Here is a 25,998-nt window from a genome sequence, read left to right as displayed (position 1 = left end):
GCCGCCCACTCTGCCCAGGAAGCGTGTGCACCGGGGGGGGGGGGGGGGGGCACACTTTTCAACACCAGCCTGAATTCTCAGCCACCTTTCAGAGAGCCGTGTCAACGCTTTGCTGGATTATTGCAGCCTTAGGCTTTGTCTACACTACCCAGTTTTGTTGCCAAAAACTATCTTTTGGCAACAAAACAGTGAGCAATGTGACTTTTGTTGGGAAAAACGCCCGGTTTCAGCAACAAAAAACTTCCACCCCTCCGAGAGACTTTTATATTTCCCCCTCCCTTTATTGTCAACAAAGAGCCCGTGTAGACTGTGCTGTTTGTGTTGTTGACAGAACTGGCTTCCGCCAGTATCCCACAATGGTGTTTTGATCTCTGCTGCCCTGCAGGCATGCGCCCCTCCTCTTTCAAAGCTGCGGGAAGTGTCTGACAGTTAACTGTGCTGCTCCATTTGGGGAACAAAGAGCAAATCATTTTGAAATGCTCCTGCACTAGGAACACAGCAGCAGGGAGACTGCTGTCCCGGGGAGGGGGGGAAGAGGAGAGACTGCTTTGACATTCCTCTGCATGGAGAGCTCACAGAGCTACTCATGATGCTGCTCCCCGCAGCTGAGGAGGCTGGGGGATAACTCAGCGGGAACCCTCCCAAGATACACAACAATCAGCTCCGCCTTCCCATAGCACTGCACTAGGAGATACATACCCACAGTGCATTGCTCACACTGTCGATGATGGTGCCCACAACGTGGACATGATCTGCTGACAGAGAGAGCAAGTGTGAACACCCTTTGGCGATTTTTGTTTTGTTTTGTCAACTTTTTGGACAAGACTTGGTAGCGTTGACAAAGCCTTATTCTGACTCAGGCTCCTAGGCTCAGCAAAGCTACAAATGGGACTGAATGGGAGACTAAGCTGAAGCACCTCTCCCTTGAGCAGTAAATGAATGACCTGTAAAGCGGCAGAATAAGGTGCTAAGTACTTTAGGCATTGTTTCTACACCACTTAGCAGTAAGACAGTAGGGTCAGAGTAAAGAAAGAGGCTGGGACTTCTTTCTGAAACACTTTTCCAACCCCCTCCTCTGAGCAACAAGTACCTTTCCCCTCCCCCAGTATCTGGACTAAAAATAAAACACTTCAGAGCCTGCAGTCCAAAGTACCCTTTCAGGTGGTTTACAAGGAGGGGAAAGCAACACAACAGGTTTTAAATATCTTTATGAGTAGATCATCTTATATACATCAATACAGAATCACTTTACAGACGACAAATCCTGTTTAACTGGTCAATTGCTAGCACGTGGGCTTGTTGGTAGTTGTAAAGTATTTAACTAAAAGGCAGGCTGCAGTAACCATGAAAATACTCTTCACTAGTGCTTAATTCCAGCAGTAGAGTGTAAACTAATTCGTTTGTATTTTTACACCTATATAAAATAAAACAATGATTCTTAGAGGCTGATCATTTACATTTGCTTGTATCACCACCAACATAAGAAAGCCCTTTTCTCTGAAGACTAACAGGGCTCAGTTGTAATGTAACAATTGACAGCCCCAGCACTTTTCATAAGAGCTGGTGAGAGATCTGTACTGGTTTAGAAACAGCAATGTTTTGCCTTGTTTTGCTACCTGTAGTTAACCTCAGAGGAAGGGAAGAGTTGATGCAAAATGCAGATTCTAATCAATATTGTCTGTAGGAGATGCTAACCAGACAAGGAAAGCCATGCCCAACCTCACACCTTGTGGGGGGCCATATGCAATTATGCTCCTTCACTGTTATTCAATCTCAGCAGAAGTGAGATATCCCTCTTTAAGAAAATGTACTACATAAGTCTAGAGCCAAGGCCTCTTCACATCAGATTTTACCATCCAAGACAGGATTATGGCCTTTGACAAACCAAGCCTTCTAGGAAAGGATGCACCAGGCAGATCTAGCACTGAAGAAAGGTGACTGAGTGGATGGGCTTGTCAAGACATTTGCATGCTGAGTGGGACACCAGCTAGCTGAAAGCTCAGTACAGCAAACTGTTTCATTTTCCACTGGAAACAAAATTTTAATTTTACCATTAAAATTTCCATCACATTTGGCTCTAAATTATAATGCAAGTTTTAATTCTGTAAATAGGGCCAGAAGGATCCAAATGAGCTCCCAGCACTAGAAAACCTAGAACCTTTACAGATGACTTTGTTACCATTTCCTAAGGCGATTAATTCCTCATGATCTGGTGATTGTTGGTGCCTCTGTGGTTCATGGCGTTGCTGGCTGGCAGTAAGTTTGCTGCTAAGTGACATCCTTTCATTTCCAAGGCTCACAGCCAGAAGACAGAATGACTCCCCCCCCGGATGGAGGAATGATCTACTGCTGCTTCCCACTGTCTAGTTTCCAGTAGAACGTTTCCCTGGAGTTAAAGATGGGGAAAATATTTAGCATTTAATGAACTACTCATGTCCAAGCCTAAGAATGTCACACAGCGCTCAAAGGTTGTTGGCAAATGCCACAGTAACAACGAGCAGTTCCCCCTTTAGCTGAGAGCACACTTCATTAGTCCCTGGGAACTGACATGGAAGAAATCTTAACTCAGTAACAAAAGGGAGACAAACTCTGGGCCTCAGAGGCTGGGAATCCTCAGCCTACACTGCAGGGTTCTGGAGTCCAAGTATTCTTACCATGTGCACTGCTCCGTTACATTCACAAACAAGGTGTTTAAAGTGTGCTTTCTATTCAGAGTTGACTAAACATGGCATTGGGGTCCCGTGACTATTGCACATCATGGATTTCTGTATCTAATTTGCTCTGTTTATAAATGAAGAAATTTCCCTTGCACCAAGTGCCAGTCCTGCAAACTCAGCCTGGGACTGAGTCAAACTAGGTTCCGGGTTCCGTCCTTGCACTCCTCACCAATATTAAAGGCTCGACAGGCCCAACTGTGCCCCCCAGTGACATCTGTGCAATCCCCTTGCCTTCAACAGGCTTGCCAAGCTGTCAGCAACAAACATGGCAAACTGCATTCTGTTCTTCCTTGTGCATCAGCAGCAGAATGGTTTGCATCTTCTAGCTACGCTGACTAGCAGGATTAAAAGCCCTAAACTTGTTTCAGTGACCGTGAGCAGATCTTTCTCAGAATACACCCAGGGAGCAGATCTGGGGACTAAGGCAGGGCTATTTTCACTTTTCAGAGTAGAGCCATGCGTTAAACAGAGCTATACTGCATATCTGTTTAATTAGAAGCTACAATGAAATTTAACCCTACACTGCTGGGTTCTGCTATTGTTTAGAGATAAAATAAAATGACCAGGCTTTAATACTGATGGCTGGAAGGCCTGAGGCTAAGTAAAAAGCAATGCAATTTCTTTGCTTCCTCTCCAATCTACCTCCGAAGAAGAGATGCATGTTCTGCTTAACATGAGGAAAGAACAATCAGTAAAGTACAAGAGGTTTCCTACCTCAGGTGGAATATCAGGAGCTAAACATTTTCTTAAGTTTGGTAAGGAATCCCTCCTTGTTCTCCCCCGCCTCAGCCTCAGGCCTATCCTCGCCTGCTTCAGAGCTATCCGTGGCCCTGCCACCTAGACAAACAGCAGAGCTGCTATCAGGGTACGCTTCAACCTGTGCCAATCACCACACATCTTGGAACAGCATTCAGAAGTCTAGGTAAGGTTATGGAACTATTTTAGACAGTAAATTTGGGCTTGTGAATTGAAACGCAATATGCCTGGCTTTAGCCAGTGCTCATGTGTGCAGATGCTGTGTAAACATCCCTGCACAGATCTGCTACTGCATATGAGCCACCTGCTGTTCCTTCTTTGCATCTCTTGGCAGTGGCTTGAGAGAATGCAATGAGACCAGGCACTATAATTTGCACTTATGATCAAAGTGAAAAATCTGGGCCTCAGAGGTGAAAGATAAATGCATTAACCTAGAGTACCACTCATTATCCTCTTCCCCCCACCCCCACTTTCCAGCCACTGACATTCAAACACTCCAGATTTAAGAAGAGTTTATTATATGCCAACCAAGTTTCAAATGTGAACAGATATTAGTAGATAAGAGGCACAAAATCATTAGTTAGTTGAACTTTTAGTAACAGGCAACATGCTGTGTGTGAGCACCAGGGTGTAGCATGAACGATCCTTTCAGAGAGCAAGTAAGCCACATGCAACACAGACTATCAGAGCTCTGATTAATTTATGGTTAGCTTCTCCTCCATGCCACTAGTACAGCCTCCTGGGTCCAGCAAGCTAAGTATATATTCTCTTTACACTGCTCTTCCTAGACTTGTGCACGTCAACTCCCTGCATATAAGTTACAGATTGATACAATTACTCTAGGATACAAAGTCTGTCATTGCATTTAAAACTGAACTGAAGACATGTATTTGCTGCAGCTTTCAGGTGTCCCTAATACTGATAATCTGAGTTGTTTTTGAAACACCACAACTTGCTTGTGAAGGATACTCTTTAAGAGAGTGGTGTCTCCTCTTCCACCTATCTATTGCATCCTTCACCTCTGTTGTGTACCCCTCTTTTTATAGCTTTTGATAGCTGGGACCCCCTTCAGGAAAACAAGGCAAAAACCTATCAATTTTCATGCTTTACATCTTCTGCACCCCTCATTTTGGTGTAGATCCTTGTAAAAAGATCCTTCCTCTTCTTTCTCAAATGGTTTGATGAGCAGCAAAACAATTAGCAATGTTACATTCAAAGTATTGTCGCTGGTATCTGGGCGAGCAGCCACTGAAATAAATGGGAAAGTTCCCCCTCAGGGCTATCCTTTCAGGATCTCAGTAACTTAGGCAGATGTTGCTGCATTGGTGTCACTCATGTCACATTTTGAAGGTTTCCCACAAAGAGAGCTAGAGACTTTTAAATGAAACCGAGGCTGGAAAAGTATTCATTTGTATTACCATAGCACTTTGGAGCCCTATCCATGGACCTAAACCCCACTATGCTGGGTGCTGCACAAACAGAACAAAAGGATGATACCTGCCTGTCAACTGGTCCCACTTGGAGCCCTCCCAAGGAGTTACCTCACACTTGGGGAAATACTGGAGTACCCCATGCCATGCCTACCAAAGAACACTTCCCATTAGTAACTAATCGCATGCAGTATGCCATCACCAAACAGCCCAGGTGGAGAAGGACAAAACCATTACATAGCCTCCCTCAGCTGCACACCCACTCAGCATAGGTGCTTTTTTCAGGCAGGCCATGCACTGTTTAGCCACTTGATTTGTTATTTATTATATGTATTGCAGTAGCATCTAGACGCCAGGGCCGCCTTGTGCTAGCTCTGAACAGACACATTAGAGACAGTCCCTGCTCAAGAGAGCTGTTATGTCTCAATTTACCTGACTCATGTATACTAATGGACCAATAAAAACAGGCACTGGAGTGTCTTCCTGCTCTAATGTCTCCTGTCTGTCTCCCCTACTCTTTGGTTGACATGCAAAAGGAGGTAATTTCATATGCAACATCACTGAAAAAATGCAAGATTTCAAGTGCTTAGTTTTTGAATGCAAGGCCCTGTGACAGACAGGCCAATTTACTGCTATATTCTCAGGAGACCTTATTGAATTAAGTAGCTTTGGGATCCACTGTATTAAATGAATGGTTTGTGTATTATCGGGGATTGTGACTGTATATAACCTCAGAGAAAGGGGGGGGGATTCAAGTTCCACACCACCCCGCCTTCAGAAGGTTTGCCCTGAGGAGACTATCGTTGTCCGCTGGTTACCTGTTCCCAGAGTCACAAGATCAAAGGCCTGGGCTGTAAAAAGGTAAAACGGAACTATTCCTGCAGGTGCTTTTCTGAGCTGAGGCCTTATGAACTGTAACCATACAAAAACCTGTGTGGGGTTTGATGGAGACTCCTTACTCAAGCCCTAGGCTGGAGTTGGGGGTGGTCTCTGGTAAGCTTTTCCACATGTGTGTAGGTTCTTTTATTGTTTTAATATGTTTTCACCTTAATGTGCTTGCTTAGAAAACACTGTGTGGTAACGTGTGACTGGTGGCAATCACACTGTTCAAAGCTTTCGGAGAGAAATCAAAGCGCAGACACTGGCCTGGACAGGCAGGCTGCTTACTGGGAGTATCAGTGTAGGCAGGGACCTGTGCAGCCTGGAAAAACCCAGTTGGGAGCAAGTGAGGGGTGTGATGGCTGGGGACCCAGCGGCCTGAGTGTGGGTGCCCTTGATGGACCATACAGCAGGAATACAAGTGCAGTTGCCCTGAAGCGTGACAGATGCTACCATAAATGAAGAACGATTACCCATGTATCAGAGACAAGGCTCATTTTTCCAATGGATTCTTGTATCGTACAGTAAATAAGGGGAGGGAAAGTTCAGCTAGAGAAAGTGGAGGTAAAGTCAGCTGCTGGACCTATCCTTCGGAAAGCCACCACATGCATTTGGAGGGAACCAACTCACTAGACCTGCAATCTCTCCTCCATCAGTGTGCAGATCAAGAGGAGAGATATCCATATCTTAAGCAGTGAGGATAAAAACCACACCACGTAGGGAACTTACTGACTTGTGTGAAGTCACTGGGCCTGTCTTTATTTTAAGATATGCTTTGTTTGCTACATTCTGAGGCACCCAAAAGGGCTGTGAACATGAGGTGCCAGATAAAGATTGCCACCAAAAGCCAACTCTCTGCAGTGCTGCTGATAAAAACATGATCTATGGGAAAGAAAGAGCTGAGTATTGGTAGTCTTCTCTGTTGCAGTTGGAGTGATCCACCCTGCCACTTCATCAGAGGGCCTAAAACAATGGAAAGCTGTATGAAATTGGGAACTTTGATTTGTCTGATGCAGAACCACATCCGGAAAAAATAGGTTTGTGCCGTTTTTGATTCCTTACAAAGTATAAGGAAGACCTGAAAAGTGTTTTCTATGTTAGAAACTGAGATGTGGACCCTCTTTTTATGGCTGACCATGAGGAGCATTACAAGTACCAAGGGAGGCAAACCTGAACAATGGAGGTTGGAAGGAATTTTTTGTGAGACTGTTTAAAAATGGAGAGTTTCATTTGTTAATATCCATTAACTCAAATGTCTGCGTAACAGGTAAGAAAAATGTCTTGGTAAAAGATTTTCCACCACCACCCTTACATTGGATGACTAAAGGCTTCTCTGCATGGAAAAGTTTTATCACTATAAGGTAAAGTGTGAATTTAAACAGATAGTTATATGTGGTTTTTTTTTCCAATTTATCTTAAATCCCTTCCAAAGCAACGTAAGAAAACCAAAAAAGGCACTCTTATATTTGAATAAGTGTCCACACCAGGAGTTACACCAATATAACTGGTTTAACTATACTGCTGGAATTATATCAGTATAACTGGTAAAACTTTCCCCACATACACAAGCCTGATAAAGTTTCCACCCCAGTTCTCTGGCCCTTTGAGAACAGCCTCCAGCAAAAACAAAGGAGACAAATCTGGCTATTTCTGCTATTTCTATAATAAAAAAATGAGTAGAAAAAAAATCATGGAATCCTTTTCAGGCCTTCTTTACATGTAATAAATTGGCCAACAAAGGAAGAGCACCTTTCTTTGCAGACCACCTTTCAAGTCTACTCCAGAAGTCAGAGTCAGACTGATGCAATGGTAGTGAAACACGACCCTGCGGTGGAATTCCCCTCAGATGCACTGTACTCAACACTATCCACTTCCTGTGAGTAAGAACACCCTTTTGGGGTACTGTGTTTATAAACTCTGCTAGGAAGGCTAGACCACAAGCTGGATAAAAATCATGATTTAAAAAAAATTTAATAGATTTTCTGATTTAAATTCAGATTTATAGTGCTAGTTCTTTACTTCCATACCATTTTACTCTTAAATTGCTAAAGTGGGTGTTCTGTACTGGTTTCCTTAGTTTCTTAATCGTAACATATCAGGTTTTACAGATTTTTTTTTCTCCTAAGAAGTCTCACTTCAAATGCTCATCCATGCTTGAAAAGGCAAGCCAAGGGCCTCATTTAACATGCTTATTGTGAGAACACCACAAACAAACAAAATGGATAAACCAGTAACCCTCTTCCAATATACCGAACTTCCTCAAGTCAAGTGGAAATGCTTCACCAGCCTATCCTTCTTCAAGGTTTGCTGTGAGAAGTCATAGGACTGTACTCCTACGTCACTAAGAAGCTTTTGAAAAATCTCACCCTTACATGCCTAACTTTAGACTCCTATTTTTGAAAAATGTGGCCTGTGGGAATAAAAAGTTTTGAACTTTTTTAGTGTACTGAAATTCTGAACAACTTTTAGTTTGCTGTTAAGATTTGAAGCAATTTTGATTTGAAGTGACAGATTTTATCCCACTAACAAAGTTTTATATAAAAATACAATTTTAGCTGCTCATGCAGCAAACAGTTATGCACGGATTTACTTTCAACACACGGGGAGTCCCAATGAAGTAAATACACTATCCATGTGAGTAAAGTTATGTAGCTCCTTAAGTGTTTGCAGGATCAGGCTTTAATTTTCAATGTTTTGCACCTTTAGCACTTTTGTAAAACTCAAATAAGGTACCCTACCCATAGTGGTATTTTTAAAACACCTTTATAATTTAGTTCCTTATACATTTTAATCTAAAACTGAAACAACAAATATACAGGTTAGTTTAACAAAGGCTCAATCTGATTTAAATCAATGTACTTTTTTTTAAGTGATACAATTAGGATTAATATCAATTATTTAAATTGCTCTGCCCCACTAGACAGGACAGATTGGCAGCTTCCGCATACACCAAAGTCTCCTGTTGAGAATCTCCTACATGTACTAAATGCAAATTAAAAGGCTGAGCTTTACAAAGTAAAGTTTCTACTCATTTAGAGTTTTAAAAAGTGACTCATATCAGAACTACTGGGGTAATGCAAAGAAACCAAAGCACCAAGAACATATGGGAGACACTTATCCTACACAGACATTGTAGGCCCAATCCTGCACCTCTGAAAGGCACTGACAAAATTCCCTTTTGGTTCAATGGAAGCAGGACTGGCCCCTCTATCACCACTCACAAAGGAATGAAAAGGAATTTCAGATCCACCATGAGCATGCACCGTAGATGTGGTGGAGTTAAATGTTACAAAGGAAATGAAGGCTCACTGCAAAATTCAGTTGTATTATAGAAGCATCTGAAGATAATGGGGCTCTCCACTCATGCCACCAGTGCATACCTATACGCAGAGTAAATACTAGGGAGAGAGGGAAAGACTAATGATTTCTGCCAAGTGGCTACTGCTTCCCATTTACTGTATTAAACTCTATTAACACCACACTAACAACAGTTACCTTTAAAATAGAAAAAACACTTAGAAGCCTCAGACAAGGTGAAAAAAGGCTTATGCACACACAAGCTGCTCCAAAAGCCACCTTAGGCCTGGTCCCTCCCCTACCTACAGGAGTCATTCCCCACAGCCAGTCACCAAAGAAGCAGTAATGTACATCACACACAGCTTACCAGCAGATGTATTTGTGACTCCATTCACTGTCCCTTCCACATCCGTCTCATCCTCAGCATAGTTCATCATTAAGGCTCGCTGGCGATCTGTCAGCCTCCTGCAGGTCAGAGTATAGTGTTGCTATCTCAGTCAGTATTCACTTTAGGGATAGATACCTTTTCAGCCCAAACTCAGCTTCCCACCAAAGCTGCGCACAGAAGGGCTGCTACTGATAATGCAAAGCTAATATAACTCAGATGCCTTCAGAATCCCAATGACCCTCTTAAAATAAGCACCTGAGAAAGGAATATGCCTTGCTAATGGAAACCTCTAGGGGAACAGGGAAGATTCTAGTCACTGTATTTCATCTGATTGCAAAAGAATAAGTCGAACATTTTAAAGGGTTAAAACTAAGACTCAAACTGGAAGCTACATCAGAATGTCAGGTTGGTAGAGGAGCACTCAAGAAATGGAGTTCCCACTTGAGTGCATGACACAAACACAGGAGACTTTCAAAGTTTTAAAGTTTACCTTGAAACAAGCTTATAAGGATGGCTTAGAGGTCTAGGCATCCTTAGAACAGGTTTAAAAGCTCAGGAGGGTAAACTCATCCTTCTGAGGCAGTGATACTCAAACCTCAGTGGTTCAGGAACCAAATTAGCAATCAACACTACCCAAAAGAGCCACAGGACTGTGAATTCATGGTTTCATTTACTCTAGCACACTATACTCATATTTAAACAGTAGGACAGGGGAAATATTTAGTTTTTATATAGAGAGTAGAATCATAGAATATCAGAGTTGGAAGGGACCTCTGGAGGTCATCTAGTCCAACCCCCTGCCCAGAGCAGGACCAATCCCAAATAAATCATCCCAGCCAGGGCTTTGTCAAGCCTGACCTTAAAAACTTCTAAGGAAGGGGATTCCACCACCTCCCTAGGTAACGCATTCCAGTGTTTCACCACCCTCCTAGTGAAAAAGTTTTTCCTGATATCCAACCTAAATCTACCCACTGCAACTTGAGACCATTACTCCTTGTCCTGTCATCTGCTATCACTGAGAATAGTCTAGATCCATCCTCTTTGGATCCACCTTTCAGGTAGTTAAAAGCAGCTATCAAATCCCCCCTCATTCTTCTCTTCCATAGACTAAACAATCCCAGTTCCCTCAGCCTTTCCTCATAAGTCATGTGTTCCAGACCCTTAATAATTTTTGTTGCCCTTCGCTGGACTCTCTCCAATTTCTCCACATCCTTCTTGTAGTGTGGAGCCCAAAACTGGACACAGTACTCCAGATGAGGCCTCACCAATGTCGAATAGAGGAGAACGATCACGTCTCTCGATCTGCTAGCAATGCCCCTACTTATACACCCCAAATGCCACTGGCCTTCTTGGCAACAAGGGCGTACTGTTGACTCAATATATATTATTCTCACAGCAAATAAGTTAATAACTTAGTGCAAGTTGATAACTTAATTGGTTCATAACACAGTAAAAGCATCCTGACTGATTAATAACTTTGATTGGTTAGTAATGAAATCACACAGTGTTTTAATATCATGTGCTGCAAAGAGCTGCAGGAGACACATTAAAGAGTCACTTCAGCTCCTGAGCCTCAGTCTGAGTATCACTGTTCTAAGGTATACATACTCTGGATTCCATAGAGTAACTCTCAGTAAACACGGGACCTACGCAGCCTCAAGAATAGTCACATAACTGCAAATTTATTTTTAATTGCCACAATTATCTTTCAGGGGTTTGTTTTTGTTTTTAAATTAGGTCTCTAATCCTTATGGCTACAATAACTTTCCAAACGTGATGGGAGTGTAAACCAATGCATTGGTGTATGAATTTGCAGGAAGCCTGAAACAACTCCAAGAGTTGTCAACCGTGCTATTCATGTAAATGGGAGTGTTAATATACACTGTAACAGGGTTGGGCCATATGGCTACAGAAGAGTGACAGAATGCAGCTATATTAGCCCCAAGTTAAGTAGGTCCCTTTTCCCTGGGTAAAGTAACAGAAAAGGTTCCAGAACAATCAGGAACTTTCTGGAAACAATTAAGGCAGACAGGCTGATTAGAACACCTGCAGCCAATCAAAAAGCTGCTAGAATCAATTAAGGCAGGCTAATCAGGGCACCTGGGTTTAAAAAGCAGCTCACTTCAGTTTGTGGTGTGCATGTGAGGACCTGGGAGAAAGAGGCACCAGAAGCTGAGAGTGAGAAGGTGTACTACTGAAAGACTGAGAAATTACAACCATCATCAGACATCAGGAGGGAGGTTCTGTAGTGAGAATAAAAGTGTTGGGAGGAGGCCATGGGGAAGTAGCCCAGGGAGTTGTAGCTGTCACGCAGCTGTTACAGGAGGCACTGTAGACAGCTGCAATTCACAAGGCCCTGGGCTGGAACCCAGAGTAGAGGGCAGGCCCGGGTTCCCTCCATCCCCCCAACTCCCTATTTGATACTGGAGGAGTTGAACTGGACTGTGGGTTCCACCAGAGGGGAAGGTCTCTGGCCTGTTCCCCAATCCACTAGGTGGATCAGCAGAGACTGTGGGGATTGTTCTTCTTCCTTTCCCCCTGCTGGCCAGTGATGAGGCTAACTGAGTGAACAGAAGATTTCAGCCACGAAAGGGGCCAAACTGAGGGCTGCCGTGAACCTCTGAGGTGAGAAAATCTGCCAATAAGCGCAGGACCCACCAAGGCAGAGGAGGAACTTTGTCACAACATGTAGTAAGTCTACTGATAATTTACATTACAAACATTAACTTTTGCTGCTGATCATTCTAGCAGAATCAAGCAAGAGCAGCCATCCTTCATTATTTGAAGTACAGCAATGGCAGATATTGGGGAGGGGTAGAACGGAGTGAAGAGCTAGTTGCTAACAAAGGCAATAAGAAAAAACAACTTCCTTTTCCTCTATTGTAAAGTCATCTCAAATCCTGTCCCAAATGGTGGAAGAAACAGGAGATGCATCCCCTACTCAGCATCAAAAACCTCAATTGCCTTGTGGGCATCAAAACCTAAAGCCACATGTGCCCACAGATCCCTGACTAATAAAAGCCCACAATATATGTCATCCTTAACCCGCTGTGAAAAACCTCCAGCTTTGCAGAGCACCTAAAGGGTGCCACTACAGAAATCAGTGGCACACTGAGAATCTGGGGGCAACAAACAAAACAAGGGATTCTGTACTGATTTGTAAGATTAGGGTCTATGCCACATAAATCCAGAGATCCTGCTGCACGGTTCAGATCTAAGGCTCTGTCTACATTAGGAGCGCTGTTTGTGTGTAGGAATATCAGTATACTCCATCAACAAAGCACTCCTTGCATGGACACAGGTATAATGGTAAAGCTTCGCCTTGTACCAATACGATAAAACCACCCCCATGAGTGAAATCAGCTACACTTGCGAAAGTGCAGTTTGGCTAGCACAGCTGTATCCACAGTGGCATAGATATGTTTGTCCAGGATCACACCTTTTCACACCCGTGATGGACACAGCTATGCTGGCAGAAGTCTGTAATGTGGATGTAACCCAGTATGCCACACAGGACAGCGCCTTGCATACTGATCAATATATTTGGAGTGGCAACGTTTTTTTGGTTGAGACATTTATATCCGCTCAGAGCAACCAGGATGTTACAGTAAAGATCTCATATCATGGTAATTTAAGCTATAAACTAATCAGTGCAGTTTTTTGGTTAAAAGGAAAAACCTACAGTTCAGCAAAAGATACAGTAAAATAGAAGTTGGTTTGTTCACTACATTAGCTAGGGCTCAAAGCATACATCGATAAAGTAGCGAAGATCTTTCACTCCTGAGAACACATTTTGCACAGCAAATTTACAGATTTCTGCAAGACGCGTCCAAATCTTAGTAGACCTCCTACTTACTTAGGAATCCTGATCTTTATATGAATGTAGTGGTCTCCATAACCATAACTGTTAACCCTAGAAATGCCTTTCCCACTCATTCGAATCCTCTGGTCTGCTTGAATACCAGGCGGTATCTGTGAATAAAAAGACCCATATGTTTATTATTGCTCTGCAGTATCAAGGTGCCAGCACGGAAACCAATAAATAGAGGCCTACTTAAATCACAGAGACATCACACCTTTTTCACAGGTTTGTCACAGCATAAATAGCAAATTTCACAGATGTGTTCCTATCACACCACCCTTACTTCTGTGCTGCTGCTGGCAGCAGCACTGCCTTCAGAGCCGGCCAGCAGCCACCACTCTCCTGACGCCCAGCTCCGAAGGCAGGATCGGCACCAGCAGCAGCAGCGTAGAAATAAGGGTGGCATGATATGGTATTGCCACCCTTACTTCTGCAGTAGTGCTGGCGGTGGCATTGCCTTCAAAGCTGGGCATGCAACCAGCAGCCATCGCTCTTTAGCCGCCCAGCTCTGAAGGCAGCGCAGAAGTAAGGGTGACAATACCGCAACCCCCCTACAATAGGCCTGAGAACCACTTTTGGGTCGGGACTCCCAGTTTGAAAAACGCTGTATACTCTGTATATTTTATCATATAGCATAGGGTAAAAACACACAAAAGACCAGATTTCACAGTCCGTGACGAGTTTTTCACTGTCATGAATTTGGTAGGACCCTACCTATAAATTAATCAATCTATTCCTCCTGCAGACTGTGAAGTAAGGGAGGAGGGATTTATTTCTATATTTAGATAATTAGGTAGTGCTCAGATATTACTCAATAGTAATGAAAAAGCATTCAACACTGGGAATTAAAGCGAACTACCTACTAGGGACAGGTGTAATTAAGGACAGATATACACTGGAAGTGCTTTGCTGGTATAGCTATATCACTATACTATACAGCAAGGGTAGTAAATAAGTGGAACACGGGCCAAATCCGGACCACCAGATGCTTTTGAATGGGCCACAAAATTTTTGTATTTACTTATTATCAACATTTTATTTTTACCCTCTCATTCCCTTACAATGCAATCTCCAATACATTGTACTGTGGATTAATGATTGACTGGTTCTCCTTAATTCCTTATTTACTTAATTTAAGCTATCATCTTTCTTGGAGGTTATTTTCAGGTTATATCGTGGTTCAGTTTTATTTTTCATTTAATACTTATATTTTTAGTGCAATGGGGCACATTACTAATGCACTACATTGTATCTGTTTATTGAACAGGGAACCTGCGGTGTGAAAAGTGTTTCTCTGGAGTCCGGACCTTGACTATACCTTAACCAAGAAATTTGGACCTTGACAAAAATAACTGACCACCCCTGCTATACAGGCATTGCACTCCTAGATGCAGCTTACACTGAAAAATGCTCAGTTTTGCCAGTGTAACTGGGTGTACACTAGGGGCTTTTGCTGGCACAGCTATGTCTAGACATCACACACCCCTCACTGAAACAGCTGTGCCAGCAAAAGCCCCTAGTGTACACCCTTCCTAAACCTAGTACATTACTTATAACTGAGCCCTGCCACAGTGTGGTCTAGTCCTTATAACAAAGAACAGTCAAGACTCTTGGGTTTTATTCCCAGCCCAGCTATTGATTTATTGTGACATCATGGGGTAGTCAACCTCTGAACCTCGTTTCTCCAATGCATAGAACAGTTAATACTTAATTCGCACAGCCACAATGTGCAGAACAGAGTAACAGCCGTGTTAGTCTGTATTCGCAAAAAGAAAAGGTGTACTTGTGGCACCTTAGAGACTAACCAATTTATCTGAGCATAAGCTTTCGTGAGCTATAGCTCACTTCATCGGATGCATACTGTGGAAAGTGTAGAAGTTCTTTTTATACACACAAAGCATGAAAAAATACCTCCCCCCACCCCACTCTCCTGCTGGTAAGCTATTAGATACTTTAGATAAGCTATTACCAGCAGGAGAGTGGGGTGGGGGGAGGTATTTTTTCATGCTTTGTGTGTATAAAAAGATCTTCTACACTTTCCACAGTATGCATCCGATGAAGTGAGCTGTAGCTCACGAAAGCTTATGCTCAAATAAATTGGTTAGTCTCTAAGGTGCCACAAGTACTCCTTTTCTTTCAATGTGCAGAACATCACCTCCTTGAATAAAGAGCTATGTAAATACAAAATCTAACAAACTGGTAGGATAACTGAGCAGAAACAAGACACAGCAACAGGCAGGAGAGAATCATATATACACAAAACCTGGTTAGCAACATTAGCCCAAAGGAGCGTCAAGGACTTTCCCAGCCTTCAGCCTGACCGACCTTTCCAATGATCTGTCTCTCTTCAGCAGCTCTCATTGCCCTTTGAGCACTTACACAAAGGCAGAAGAAAGGGAAGTCGGAGTTACCCCTTGCATACATGGGGCCAAGCAGAACCCCTGCAACATGGCAGTCAGTACTCAAGGGGCCTAAGATTAGAACAGCAAGATCTTGGTACTTTTAACCTTAGGAAATCTGCCCTGTATTTTTTCACTCTTCTTGAAAACAAAGAATGGCTGCTTATTGTTCCAAGCTAAGTTATCTCCTAGCTATTCCACCCACTGTTACCACATACCGTGATATTGATGGTCTCATATAGACCCTGAGCTCTGGCTGTACCTCCAAGAACTGCCTGTGCTATCGAGATAAAGAGGTCTGAGTGTACATCTGCTCCATCTCTTCTGAACACGGGGCTTTTCTGAACCTAAAAGCAAATAGTTCAAGAGTAATGAACACAGGTCATGTCAGTACAGTATATGCATCAATCCAAGATAAAATACCAAGTTAAGTTGTTGTAAACTGATATTGATAATTTTAGGAAAAGTCTTACCCTCATCCCCTAAAAATTACATAACAGGAAATCCAAAATTAAAGTTATTCTTAGTAACCACAAATACCTCAGGCACTAAATATTAATAGCTAGAGCAGGCCTCTCCTCTGAAGGAGGATACTAAAAATGGCATTAAGAGGTTTCACGTTTCCTATTTCAATGAATTCCCCCCAATTTTTCAGTTTACAAGAAAAAAAAATTAACTGCTAGGGCTGCATACTCAGCCTGAGATCTGAGAATGACACTGTGCTCTTCAATGCTTGTCAATCACCACCAGTAAAGATTCTTTGGAGAGTAGAAAAGAGATTGCACTATCCAGTTCATAGGACAATGGAACGGCAGAGGGGAAGGAAGCACCCTCAGTATTTCATAGTACCTCTCTGGCAGTTTTGATAACTGCATTTCACAGGCTCTGGAGAGGTTATTAAATCCTTCTTGAGGGGAATATAAGCAAAAATGGAGGAAGAGATAGATCAGTGTTAATGAAGAGGCCCTCAATTAAATGGTCAGAAGAGAATGAAATCCTTTCAAACACTAGGGTTCTTAATTTTACTCAGAGACATGATACAGATGATACACATGGGTACAGGACTGTATCTGCAAAGAACATGTAAATCAGCAGTGACCTCACATTTTTAAAGAGAGGACATTTTAACTTCTAAATTCAATACCTCATAAATGCATTCCTGCTGTCTCTTTAGGGATTTAGAACATGTGTGTCAGTGACAGCTGATACTATACTAGTACATTACTTCCAGGAATTCCAGTTACCAGAGAGTTTGTAAGTTTTCCTGACAGCCTGTATGCTACAGACTGTATCCTAGGACCAACCTCCCTATATGTAGCCGTGCATTTTTGTTCTATGAATAGGCTAAATAATATTTTACCACTTGGTATGGGGCAGGCCTTTCACAATCTCAGAAAACCGGAAGGGCTAACATCACTTCAGCTAGGTGAGATGACCCTCCAGCCCAATTTCCATGTTTACACTGAAAGGAGATGACACTACCCCTTCTTCACAGAAGACGACCCAATGTAAGCAGTGTACAGTCAGCTGTCACACATACCCTGAACGTAATGAAAATTTCTCTTTTTCCTACGGGCATCCGAACAGTCTGTCCATCCTCCACACCTGCAGTCAGAACAAGGACACGAATATTATACTGTTTGTCTGATATTATGCTCTACACCTTATGTGCCAAAGCACCTACAGCCTTCCTAGTCTAACCCAATACCTGAACACCGACAACTGCCTCAACCGGATGCCATCACAGCAGTATTTCCATCATCCAGGAAGAAACACCCATGGATTTACTGGCGGAAACTATAGAGACAGCAGCAGTGTAACTCACGTTCTCCAGAGGCATCTCAGATGACCACAGCACCCAGCGTTTGAAGAGCGAAGCGTCACCAGGTGTTTGTATCCTAGGATGCACTCATCCTAGTGCCAAGCACAACTGGGCAGCTCATTAATTCAATTCAAGCTGAATTCAATTGTATTTTTCCCTTCAATGTAAGTGAATTCAGTGCTGGTGAAAGGTAAACGATTGAGAGGCACTGGAGACTGACATACTATGTTTATCTGCAAAGGTAGAAACAATGCAAGCTGCTACCCAGACAATCGGACCATTTCTAGGAAGGAGGGGAGTTCTTTCAACACTCATTCAATATTCTTTACTGAGTTGACAACCAAGATGGTGCATTTGTGATCCAAGGTAAAATTTTCAAAAGCACCTACACGTATGTCAGTGAAATTCAGAGACACAAGGAGGGTGAGGTGGTATCTTTTATTGGACCAATCTCTGTTGTCTCTCTTTCCAAGCTTTTGAGTTTACAGAGAGCTCTTCTTCAGCTCTGTGTAAGCTCAAAAGCTTGTCTTTCTCAGCAACAGAAGTTGGTCCAATAAATACCATCTCACCCTTCTTGTCTCTCTAATATCCTGGGACAAACATGGCTACAACAACACTGCATGTAGTGAAACTTATGGCAATTAAGTGTTTTTGAAAATTTTACCCTTAGACATCTTTCTACTAGGAAATAGAGTAAGACCCAGAAATTCATTGCACAAAGGCCAAACAGCCATGAGATGGTAATTGTTTTCTGCTACCACCATCCTGAAGCCATCACCCAGAGATGAAGAGGTCTGTATCTTATTACTAATCCTTTGAGCCATCTAGCCATCAGTGCTCTTTATTCTTAAGACAGATTTGATACAGACAAGTTTCTCCATGCTGCTGTGTCTGAGCACTGACTCCACAGAGCCAGCCATTCTCTAGAAGCAAGATACACGCTCAGCTGAGTTTCACATGGAAAAAGATACACGGCCGGCATGCAAATACAGAAACTGACCTGCTGGTACAGGGACCATCACATTCTTCTTCTGTTTGGTTTGCCCTGAGCCGCGACACAACACACACGGTGTTGTCATAACAGAACCACGACCTCCACATCGCCGGCATGTAGAACGCATCACAAAAGGGCCTGTATTTATTGTCTCCTAGCAAAAGAAGAAAGAGGGGGGATTAGAGGAATCCTTTGATAGTGTACAAGTATTATTAATTTCCGTAAACCATCTCCAATGGCAAATCCAATCCCTGCTAAGTCAATGGTCCAACACATGCACAGCATGACCTGCTCCAAGGAAATGTATTCTACCTAACTGTGAGATATGGGTAAGAGTGGTGGGTCAAAATATGTCCTGAGGAGCTAGATTAGGTGCCTCAACCAGGACTAAGCCACCAAGAAACGTAAATCTCCTTTTGTTTCCAGATTGCCAGTTGAAAGTGCTCATGCTGTCAGTAACAGCCTCTGGGTGTCAGAGGAAGTGGGTGAAAGAAGGAAACCTTGAGAAACGATTGGGGGAAGAAAGCCCTTCCTATCTGAAGGCCTGATTCTCCACTGCTTTGCACCTTCTGAAGTAATGTGCACCTGTGAAGAGTGGGTACAAAACTCTCCATTCCGATTTGGTAGCCTCAGACCCACAACACACAGTCATAAAATCACTACCCAAGATGCAAGGCAACGGAGAAGCATACCCAAAATCTCTTATTCAGTGAAAGAAACGACTACTCTTAACAGCTTGAAGTGGATAGAAATCTCTGGTCAATCAGAAGCTTTGTGATAACAGAAGTCCTAACTTAACTGTGACCTCTTTCCAATATCATTCATGCACAACCCCAATAACCTATTAAAAGGTGAAGTTTAGGACACAAAGCACAGTCTTATGTGGAAAGGTTGCACCTTATTTGACTAGTACACTTTGACTGCAAGAGCATGGAGAGTTTTCACTTCAAGAATTCAGCTGCAATTCAGTAACAGGAGCTAGGAAGACCATATGCATCTCAACCATCTGATTCCAATCCAAGACACACAATGTGTATCTCCACACAGCCTAAAAATCTGATTCACGCATAAGCCCAAATCTCTGTAATTCACCTACCAAACCTCACCCTTGTAATAAGGCAGAGGATGCCAATCTGCAATAAAGCCCTAAATATGATTTCATCATGGAGAGAGTAACACTGAATACACAAATGTGGCAGACTATACAGATTAACAGAGCCTCAAAATGTAAAGGAAACGTTTGAACCCAGCTCATCGTAAACTACAAAAATGATTCAGCATAAAAAAACTAGAGTCAACAAGGTCTCTCAAAAGACAAGACTTATAACAACATAAGGTAACATTCAAAAACCAAGAACAAAAATCTGCCCCCAGGTTGGGGATCAATTCAGTTCTATAACCCCTCCGTGTGAAACTCAGCCTTTCCAAATGAATGGTTCCCCCACCTCCCCTCTCCTCCCAGTTTCCCAAGCAGTCAATAATATTCCTTCCCCTGAACATTTTGAAAGAAGCGGGGAAAAACTGAGCTGGACTTAACACCTTGTTCACTGGTGACTAGAGAGCATCCAGCAACCTGTCACATGGCTGTTTTAAGTTTTGGAGAAAAAAAGCAAGAATTGGTTAGGAATAAAATTCAATTGACTGAGAATATTTAATCCTCATCACAATTTCTCCAATTTTTTCTTTGGAGGTCACCATTAATAAATAAAGCAATGAATGAGTTTCTCAGAGTACCTTCAGAACACTGGCTGGCTTCTGCACATAGAAACCAAAAGTTGTTCACATTTGTTACTGGTGGTCTCTGTGAAAAAGTAATATTTAGGTCTCAATCATAAGGACTAGTATCTACATCAGACACTCTACTCAGTCCAGTTGTTGTGAATCTCAGAAAAAGTCCTGGAAACTCAACTACCCTATCAACCCTACAGGTGATCCCTCAAGGATGGGAGCACACAGGGAAACAGCATGGGAAAGGCTTGCACTGAGACTGCCCAAGTGGCCTCTGTTCTGTGAATCTGTTTCTGGCTCTCCAAGGCTGGTGATCTGGCCCCTTCTAGCAGCACACATTTAGATACACAGAAATTGAAATCAAACATTTTTGAGTAAGGAAGTAGCTAACCTGTCCCGAAAACAAAAATGTCAAAGAACATTAGAAAACTGGGGTTACACTTTAAAACAGCACTTACCATGCCAGTGCCATTGCAGTAGTGACAGTGCTGCACTTTAGTACCAGGCTCATGCCCCTTGCCATCACACCGCTGACAAGAGTCATTGATATTCACCACAATCTCCTTATTAACACCCTTTGCAGCTTGATTGAACGTCAACTCCATGATGTACTAGATGAGAGAAAGGAATGGAATTACAGTTGTAATCTATATGCTGATAGGCTGAAAGTAAACTGAAACCTCTGTAATTAAAAGCCCCAGTGGTCTCCACTCAGACTGTGATTGGAAGACCATTTAAAATGCTAACAGACACAGTACTGGAGAAGGAGAGGGCCCACCTGACTCATTAACCATCTATACTCAGACATTCTCAGATTTCAGTTTAGGAAGCAGTAACATCTTCATTATATATACCCAGAGGCTAAGGTCTTTGCAGCACAATCTATACATGTATTATCCTTACCTCCTGTGGCTGGTCAAAGACACCCTGAAAATCTCCAAAAGGGGATCCTGAAAACTCCCCAAAGATTTTCCTGAAAAGTTCCTCTGGGTCAATGGTGGGACCACCACCCCAATACTGACGTCCAGCACCCGCTGAGCCAGTGTCAAAACCAGCTGTACCATAAGTATCATATTGTTTTCGCTTCACTTCATCACTTAACACCTATGGGGAAGGAAAGCATAAGTACCATCAGGACTCTCTCACAGTACAGAACTGGAGCAGCATGGCTGCCACTAGATAAGAGTATTCAGACATTTGCTCATTCCAAGGTCAGAGTTTACATCCATCACCAGCAAAACACTGGAAACTACTACAGAATCCCAACTTCAATTCTTTTGTATTAGGACAGCTAGATACCTTCAATAATGCCAAAAGGTGAAATGAACACCATGGAAGAAAAGCACTCTGTTTCTCTCTCATGCATATTGGATGGCACAGTTAAGCTCATAAGCTTGTGATGCTTCCAAATAAGTACATTAGGTATAGGCAAAGTGATCAGGACCTCTGGGTTTTTATACTATTTTAAGGTAAGCAAAAGTGACTTTCAATGATCTCTTACCTTGTAGTATGAAAGACAAGTGGGATGGAGCTAGCAAATGAAATAAGCTTGACAGTCAAGATTAGTAAAGTTGGGGGGAGGGGGGGGAGAGCAGGGTTCTACAAATCCCCTATCCTCAAAAGGCCAATTATTGATGCCACTTATGATGTCTTTCTATTGACTAACAGGTTCATTCCAGTACTCAGCTCTTCAATCAGACCATTTTGCATTGAGGAACAGCACAATGGCCCACGAGCGGCCCAAAAAAATGCCTAGAATAAATCAGTCAGGTATTCTGGCTAGTTCATTTACTGAAGAATATCCAAATCTTTTTTGGCACATACATACTGAAGTTTAGAAAACAATACTTTGTTACCAACGAAGTAATAGCAGCTCTTTTACAGAAAAGCTGAGATGAGGGGAGGTATAATTTTTCTAAGCTGTAGTTCTATTGTTCCCTCCCTACCACAGTAGGTAATTGAGTACACATCAGTCACATTACCTCATAGGCTTCTGCCAGCTGAGAGAACTTCTCCTTAGCTTTGGGGTCATCCTTATTTGTGTCAGGATGGTATTTCTTGGCAAGCTAAGCAAAAGAATTATTAGAAACAGGAAGAAAATAAGTCCACTGTTAGCATTGCTACTTAACACCTTCCATGTCAGGGGGGAAAAAGAAATTAGCCAGACCCTAGCATTCAACATTTACATTTAGAGGAGACCAAAAGCATTTCCTAAGTAATTCTCTCTCCATATCATCCCCATATAAGGGACATAAAAAATCAGTTTCCTGTTATATCGGTATTAAAAACTCTCACAAATGGTACTGCAAAGCTTTTCCACATAAGCATAGGTGTGGACTGATCGGCTATCTTGTACATACAGGTGAGAACACCCCTTTCCTCCAAGAAGGTCCTGGACATATGGAATAATGTCAGATCAATGGCAGTTATGATCCTACTGCTACTACCACTGAAAATTTGCTTCCAGAAGGTTTCTAATAGGTGGCGGGAAGCCATGTTTATTTTAATTTATTTATTTATTTATTTATTTTAAACAGTCCATCAAGAAAGGACTCTTCCCTCCTGCTAATCAGCCAAAAAAAATTCATACAGTATTTCACAAATGTCTATGAGTTTTATAGCTTTTTGCCCTCCTCTGAAACAATGGGCATTGACCACAAGACAGCACTGAACTAGATAGACAATTCTTCTGAATCTGCTCCGCCACATTTATGTTCCTTTGACAACCCCCTGCCATGTTGTCTTTAGCATAAGAGTTCTTTTTGGAATTTTGATTCAAGTACATTACAGATCAGAATAAAATCACAGAATCATAGATTAAGGTTGGAAGAGACCTCAGGAGGTCATCTAGTCCAACCCCCTGCTCAAAGCAGGACCAACCCAACTAAATCATCCCAGCCAGAACTTTGTCAAGCTGGGCCTTAAAAACCTCTAAGGATGGAGATTCCACCACCTCCCTAGGTAACCCATTCCAGTGCTTCACCACCCTCCTAGTGAAATAGTATTTCCTAATACTCAACCTAGACCTCCCCCACTGCAACTTGAGACCATTACTCCTTGTTCTGTCATCTGCCAGCACTGAGAACAGCCTAGCTCCATCCTCTTTGGACCCGCCCTTCAGATAGTTGAAGGCTGCTATCAAATCCCCCCTCACTCTTCTCTTTTGCAGACTAAATAACCCCAGTTCCCTCAGCCTCTCCTCATAAGTCATGTGACCCAGCCCCCTAATCATTTTCATTGCCCTCTGCTGGACTCTCTCCAATTTGTCTACATCCTTTCTGTAGTGGGGGGACCAAAACTGGATGCAATACTCCAGGTGTGGCCTCACCAGTGCCAAATAGAGGGGAATAATCACCTCCCTCGATCTTCTGGCAATGCTCCTACTAACACAGCCCAATAGGCCGTTGGCCTTCTTGGCAACAATGGCACACTGCTGACTCATAGCCAGCTTCTCATCCACTGTAATCCCCAGGTCCTTTTCTGCAGAACTGCTGCTTAGCCAGTTGGTCCCATGTAGCGGTGCATGGGATTCTTCCTTCCTAAGTGCAGGACTCTGCATTTGTCCTTGTTGAACTTCATCAGAGTTCTTTTGGCCAAATCCTCTAATTTGTCTACGTCACTCTGGACCCTATCCCTACCCTCCAGCATATCTACCTCTCCCCGCAACTTAGGGTCATCTGTGAACTTGCTGAAGGTGCAATTCATCCTATCCCAAGATAAATGGGTCATAATGCCATCTCTCCAACAACACCATCATCACAATGGTGAGTTTGAATTTCAAGAGACATCATTTCTTTGTTTTTCTTAGGTATACATGCCTGGTAATAGGCTTTCTTGATCTCCTTCTGAGTGGCATTTCGAGGCACTCCCAAAATCTGGTAGTAATCTTCTTTGGCGTAGAAAGCAGAACTGGTATGAAATGAGGCAGCACATATTAAAGGAGAGCATTTAGTTCCTAAGAAAAATTAGAAAAAAAGGAGTCAGGAAGAATTGTAAAAGAAGACATAACTCCTCCAATGTTCCCAAGACCATTTCCCATTTATCACAGCCTACTATTCTGTATTAAGGATCAAGCCAGCTGCGTCATGGAATTGCACAAGCCATGTATGGCCACCTTAGCTGTAAGAGGTAAATAGGGTGCAGATTTATTAAAAATAATTTCATTACTTTGATTTTGACCTTCAGTGTTACTGAACTGCATTAACGAATACGCTGTAAAATGTTACTGAACGGATGACGATCCCAAGACATACTGAAATTTAGACTAAGTTTGTCTTCACATACAGTGGTGTTGTAGAGCTTTAGTGAAGACAGTATTCCACACAGATGTCTCCTCCTTTACGGTGTTGCACTACACGGTTTTTTGGGGGTTTTTTTTCTGTAAAGGTGGCTTTGTCACAGCCATTCAAACGGGGCATTTATATCAACAGGAAAATGTGTTACTATTCTCCTTTGAGAATTATTTTATCCTCAAGCTAAAACAGTTTCCTTCCAAACGCTTAGAAAAGGGAGTGTGGTTAGACAAGCTGGAAGCAGAGCTCTCCCTTGCTATGGATGGACCAGACCTATGGAATTTGTACCATTGGAAGATGCAGCAAATTGCCAGAGTTGGGATGAAGGTGAAAGCTGGAGTGCTCAGCACAATGGCTAGCTTTCCCCACACTGGAGAGGGAACCAAATCTACTTCCCTTGTTGGAAAGCTAATAACTCCACCTTTACATCCCACGGAATACAGCCCAAGGGCCAGGGTGATGGGCACCCCGGAACCCATGTGTAAGGAATAGAAGTGTCACAGCTCTTTCCAGGAGAGCAGCATGACAGGACCCTGTCGCAGGGCTGGCAACCCGAGCACGCCTCCCAGGGCCATGGCCATCAAGTACCCCCACCCCACCCTGGCACAGAGACATGGGGACCCTCTTTCCCGCAACACCTCCCACCTGTCCGCAGCACTGCTGGGCCACCAAAAACCCCGCTCTGTGAGACACCCCCCAGGGCCGGGACCTTTCACTCCTCTCCCCCCCACTCACCCCCAGCGCCTCAAGCACACGTACCCTGGATCCCCAAACCTCTGACCTCCGGCCCAGCCCCCCTCATTCTCCCAGCCTCGCCCCCCCACCGCAGGTTCCTGAACCCCTCACCCCCGGCCTTACCCCGCTCATTGCCCGGGCTTCGCCCCCCAGGCACGGGGGGGGGGGGAGGGGGAGGGGGAGTGGAGCTCGGTGGTTTGAGCATTAGCTTGCTAAACCCAGGGTTGTGAGTTCAATCCTTGAGGGGGCCGTTTAGGGATCTGGCGCAAAAATTGGGGCTTGGTCCTGCTTTGAGCAGGGGTTGGACTAGATGACCTCCTGAGGCCCCTTCCAACCCTGAGATTCTGTGATTCCCCGCCCCGACATAGCCCCCTCTCACCCGTGGGGCTGACCCCGGCGCTCAGTGTCAGGAGGCGGCTCCCTGGCCCGGCGCGCGGCGGGAAGGCGGCGGGGGCCGTGCTTAGCCGCCGGCCCAGCCACACCACCAGCAGCCGCGTGTCTCCGCCGAAGCCCCGGCTCCTCCCGGCCGCCGCGCTCAGCCAGCGTGAGGAGCACCTCGCCGCCATCTTGGGACGCCGAGGCACAGAGCGCCTGCGCGGCCCGGCCGGCCAAAGGACGCTCAGTGCGCAGGCGTATGGCCGAGTCGAGCAGGAGCATTGTGCATGCGCAGTAGCTCCATACCCCCCAGCCACGTATTTT

The 25,998-nt window shown here is 43.6% G+C and overlaps 1 protein-coding gene across 3 annotated transcripts; it reads right to left on the bottom strand.

Moving 5' to 3' along the window:
* Positions 1-1,190: 1,190 nt before the first annotated feature.
* On the bottom strand, positions 1,191-25,896 carry DNAJA3 (DnaJ heat shock protein family (Hsp40) member A3). 3 transcript variants are annotated; one of them, XM_048867042.2, is made up of 12 exons: positions 25,679-25,895; positions 24,091-24,227; positions 22,255-22,338; positions 21,176-21,376; positions 20,731-20,883; positions 18,551-18,698; positions 17,269-17,333; positions 15,947-16,075; positions 13,324-13,439; positions 9,447-9,544; positions 3,432-3,554; positions 1,191-2,386 (listed from the first exon to the last, which is right to left on the bottom strand). In XM_048867042.2, the coding sequence occupies exons 1-11, from the start codon at positions 25,863-25,865 to the stop codon at positions 3,445-3,447; spliced, it is 1,428 nt and encodes a 475-aa protein (XP_048722999.1). In that variant the 5' UTR covers positions 25,866-25,895; the 3' UTR covers positions 1,191-2,386; positions 3,432-3,444. The 3 variants fall into 3 exon arrangements, with proteins under 3 accessions (XP_048722999.1, XP_048723000.1, XP_048722998.1); XM_048867043.2 differs by lacking the exon at positions 3,432-3,554; XM_048867041.2 differs by lacking the exons at positions 1,191-2,386; positions 3,432-3,554 and adding an exon at positions 3,596-6,745 and having other exon boundaries at positions 25,679-25,896.
* Between the last annotated feature and the right edge of the window lie 102 nt (positions 25,897-25,998).

The sequence above is a fragment of the Caretta caretta genome, chromosome 10 (genome assembly GCF_965140235.1).
Source record: "Caretta caretta isolate rCarCar2 chromosome 10, rCarCar1.hap1, whole genome shotgun sequence".
Taxonomy (NCBI): Eukaryota; Metazoa; Chordata; order Testudines; family Cheloniidae; genus Caretta; species Caretta caretta.
Note: the sequence above shows the minus strand (reverse complement) of the source record. Positions and strands in the feature narration are given on the sequence as shown.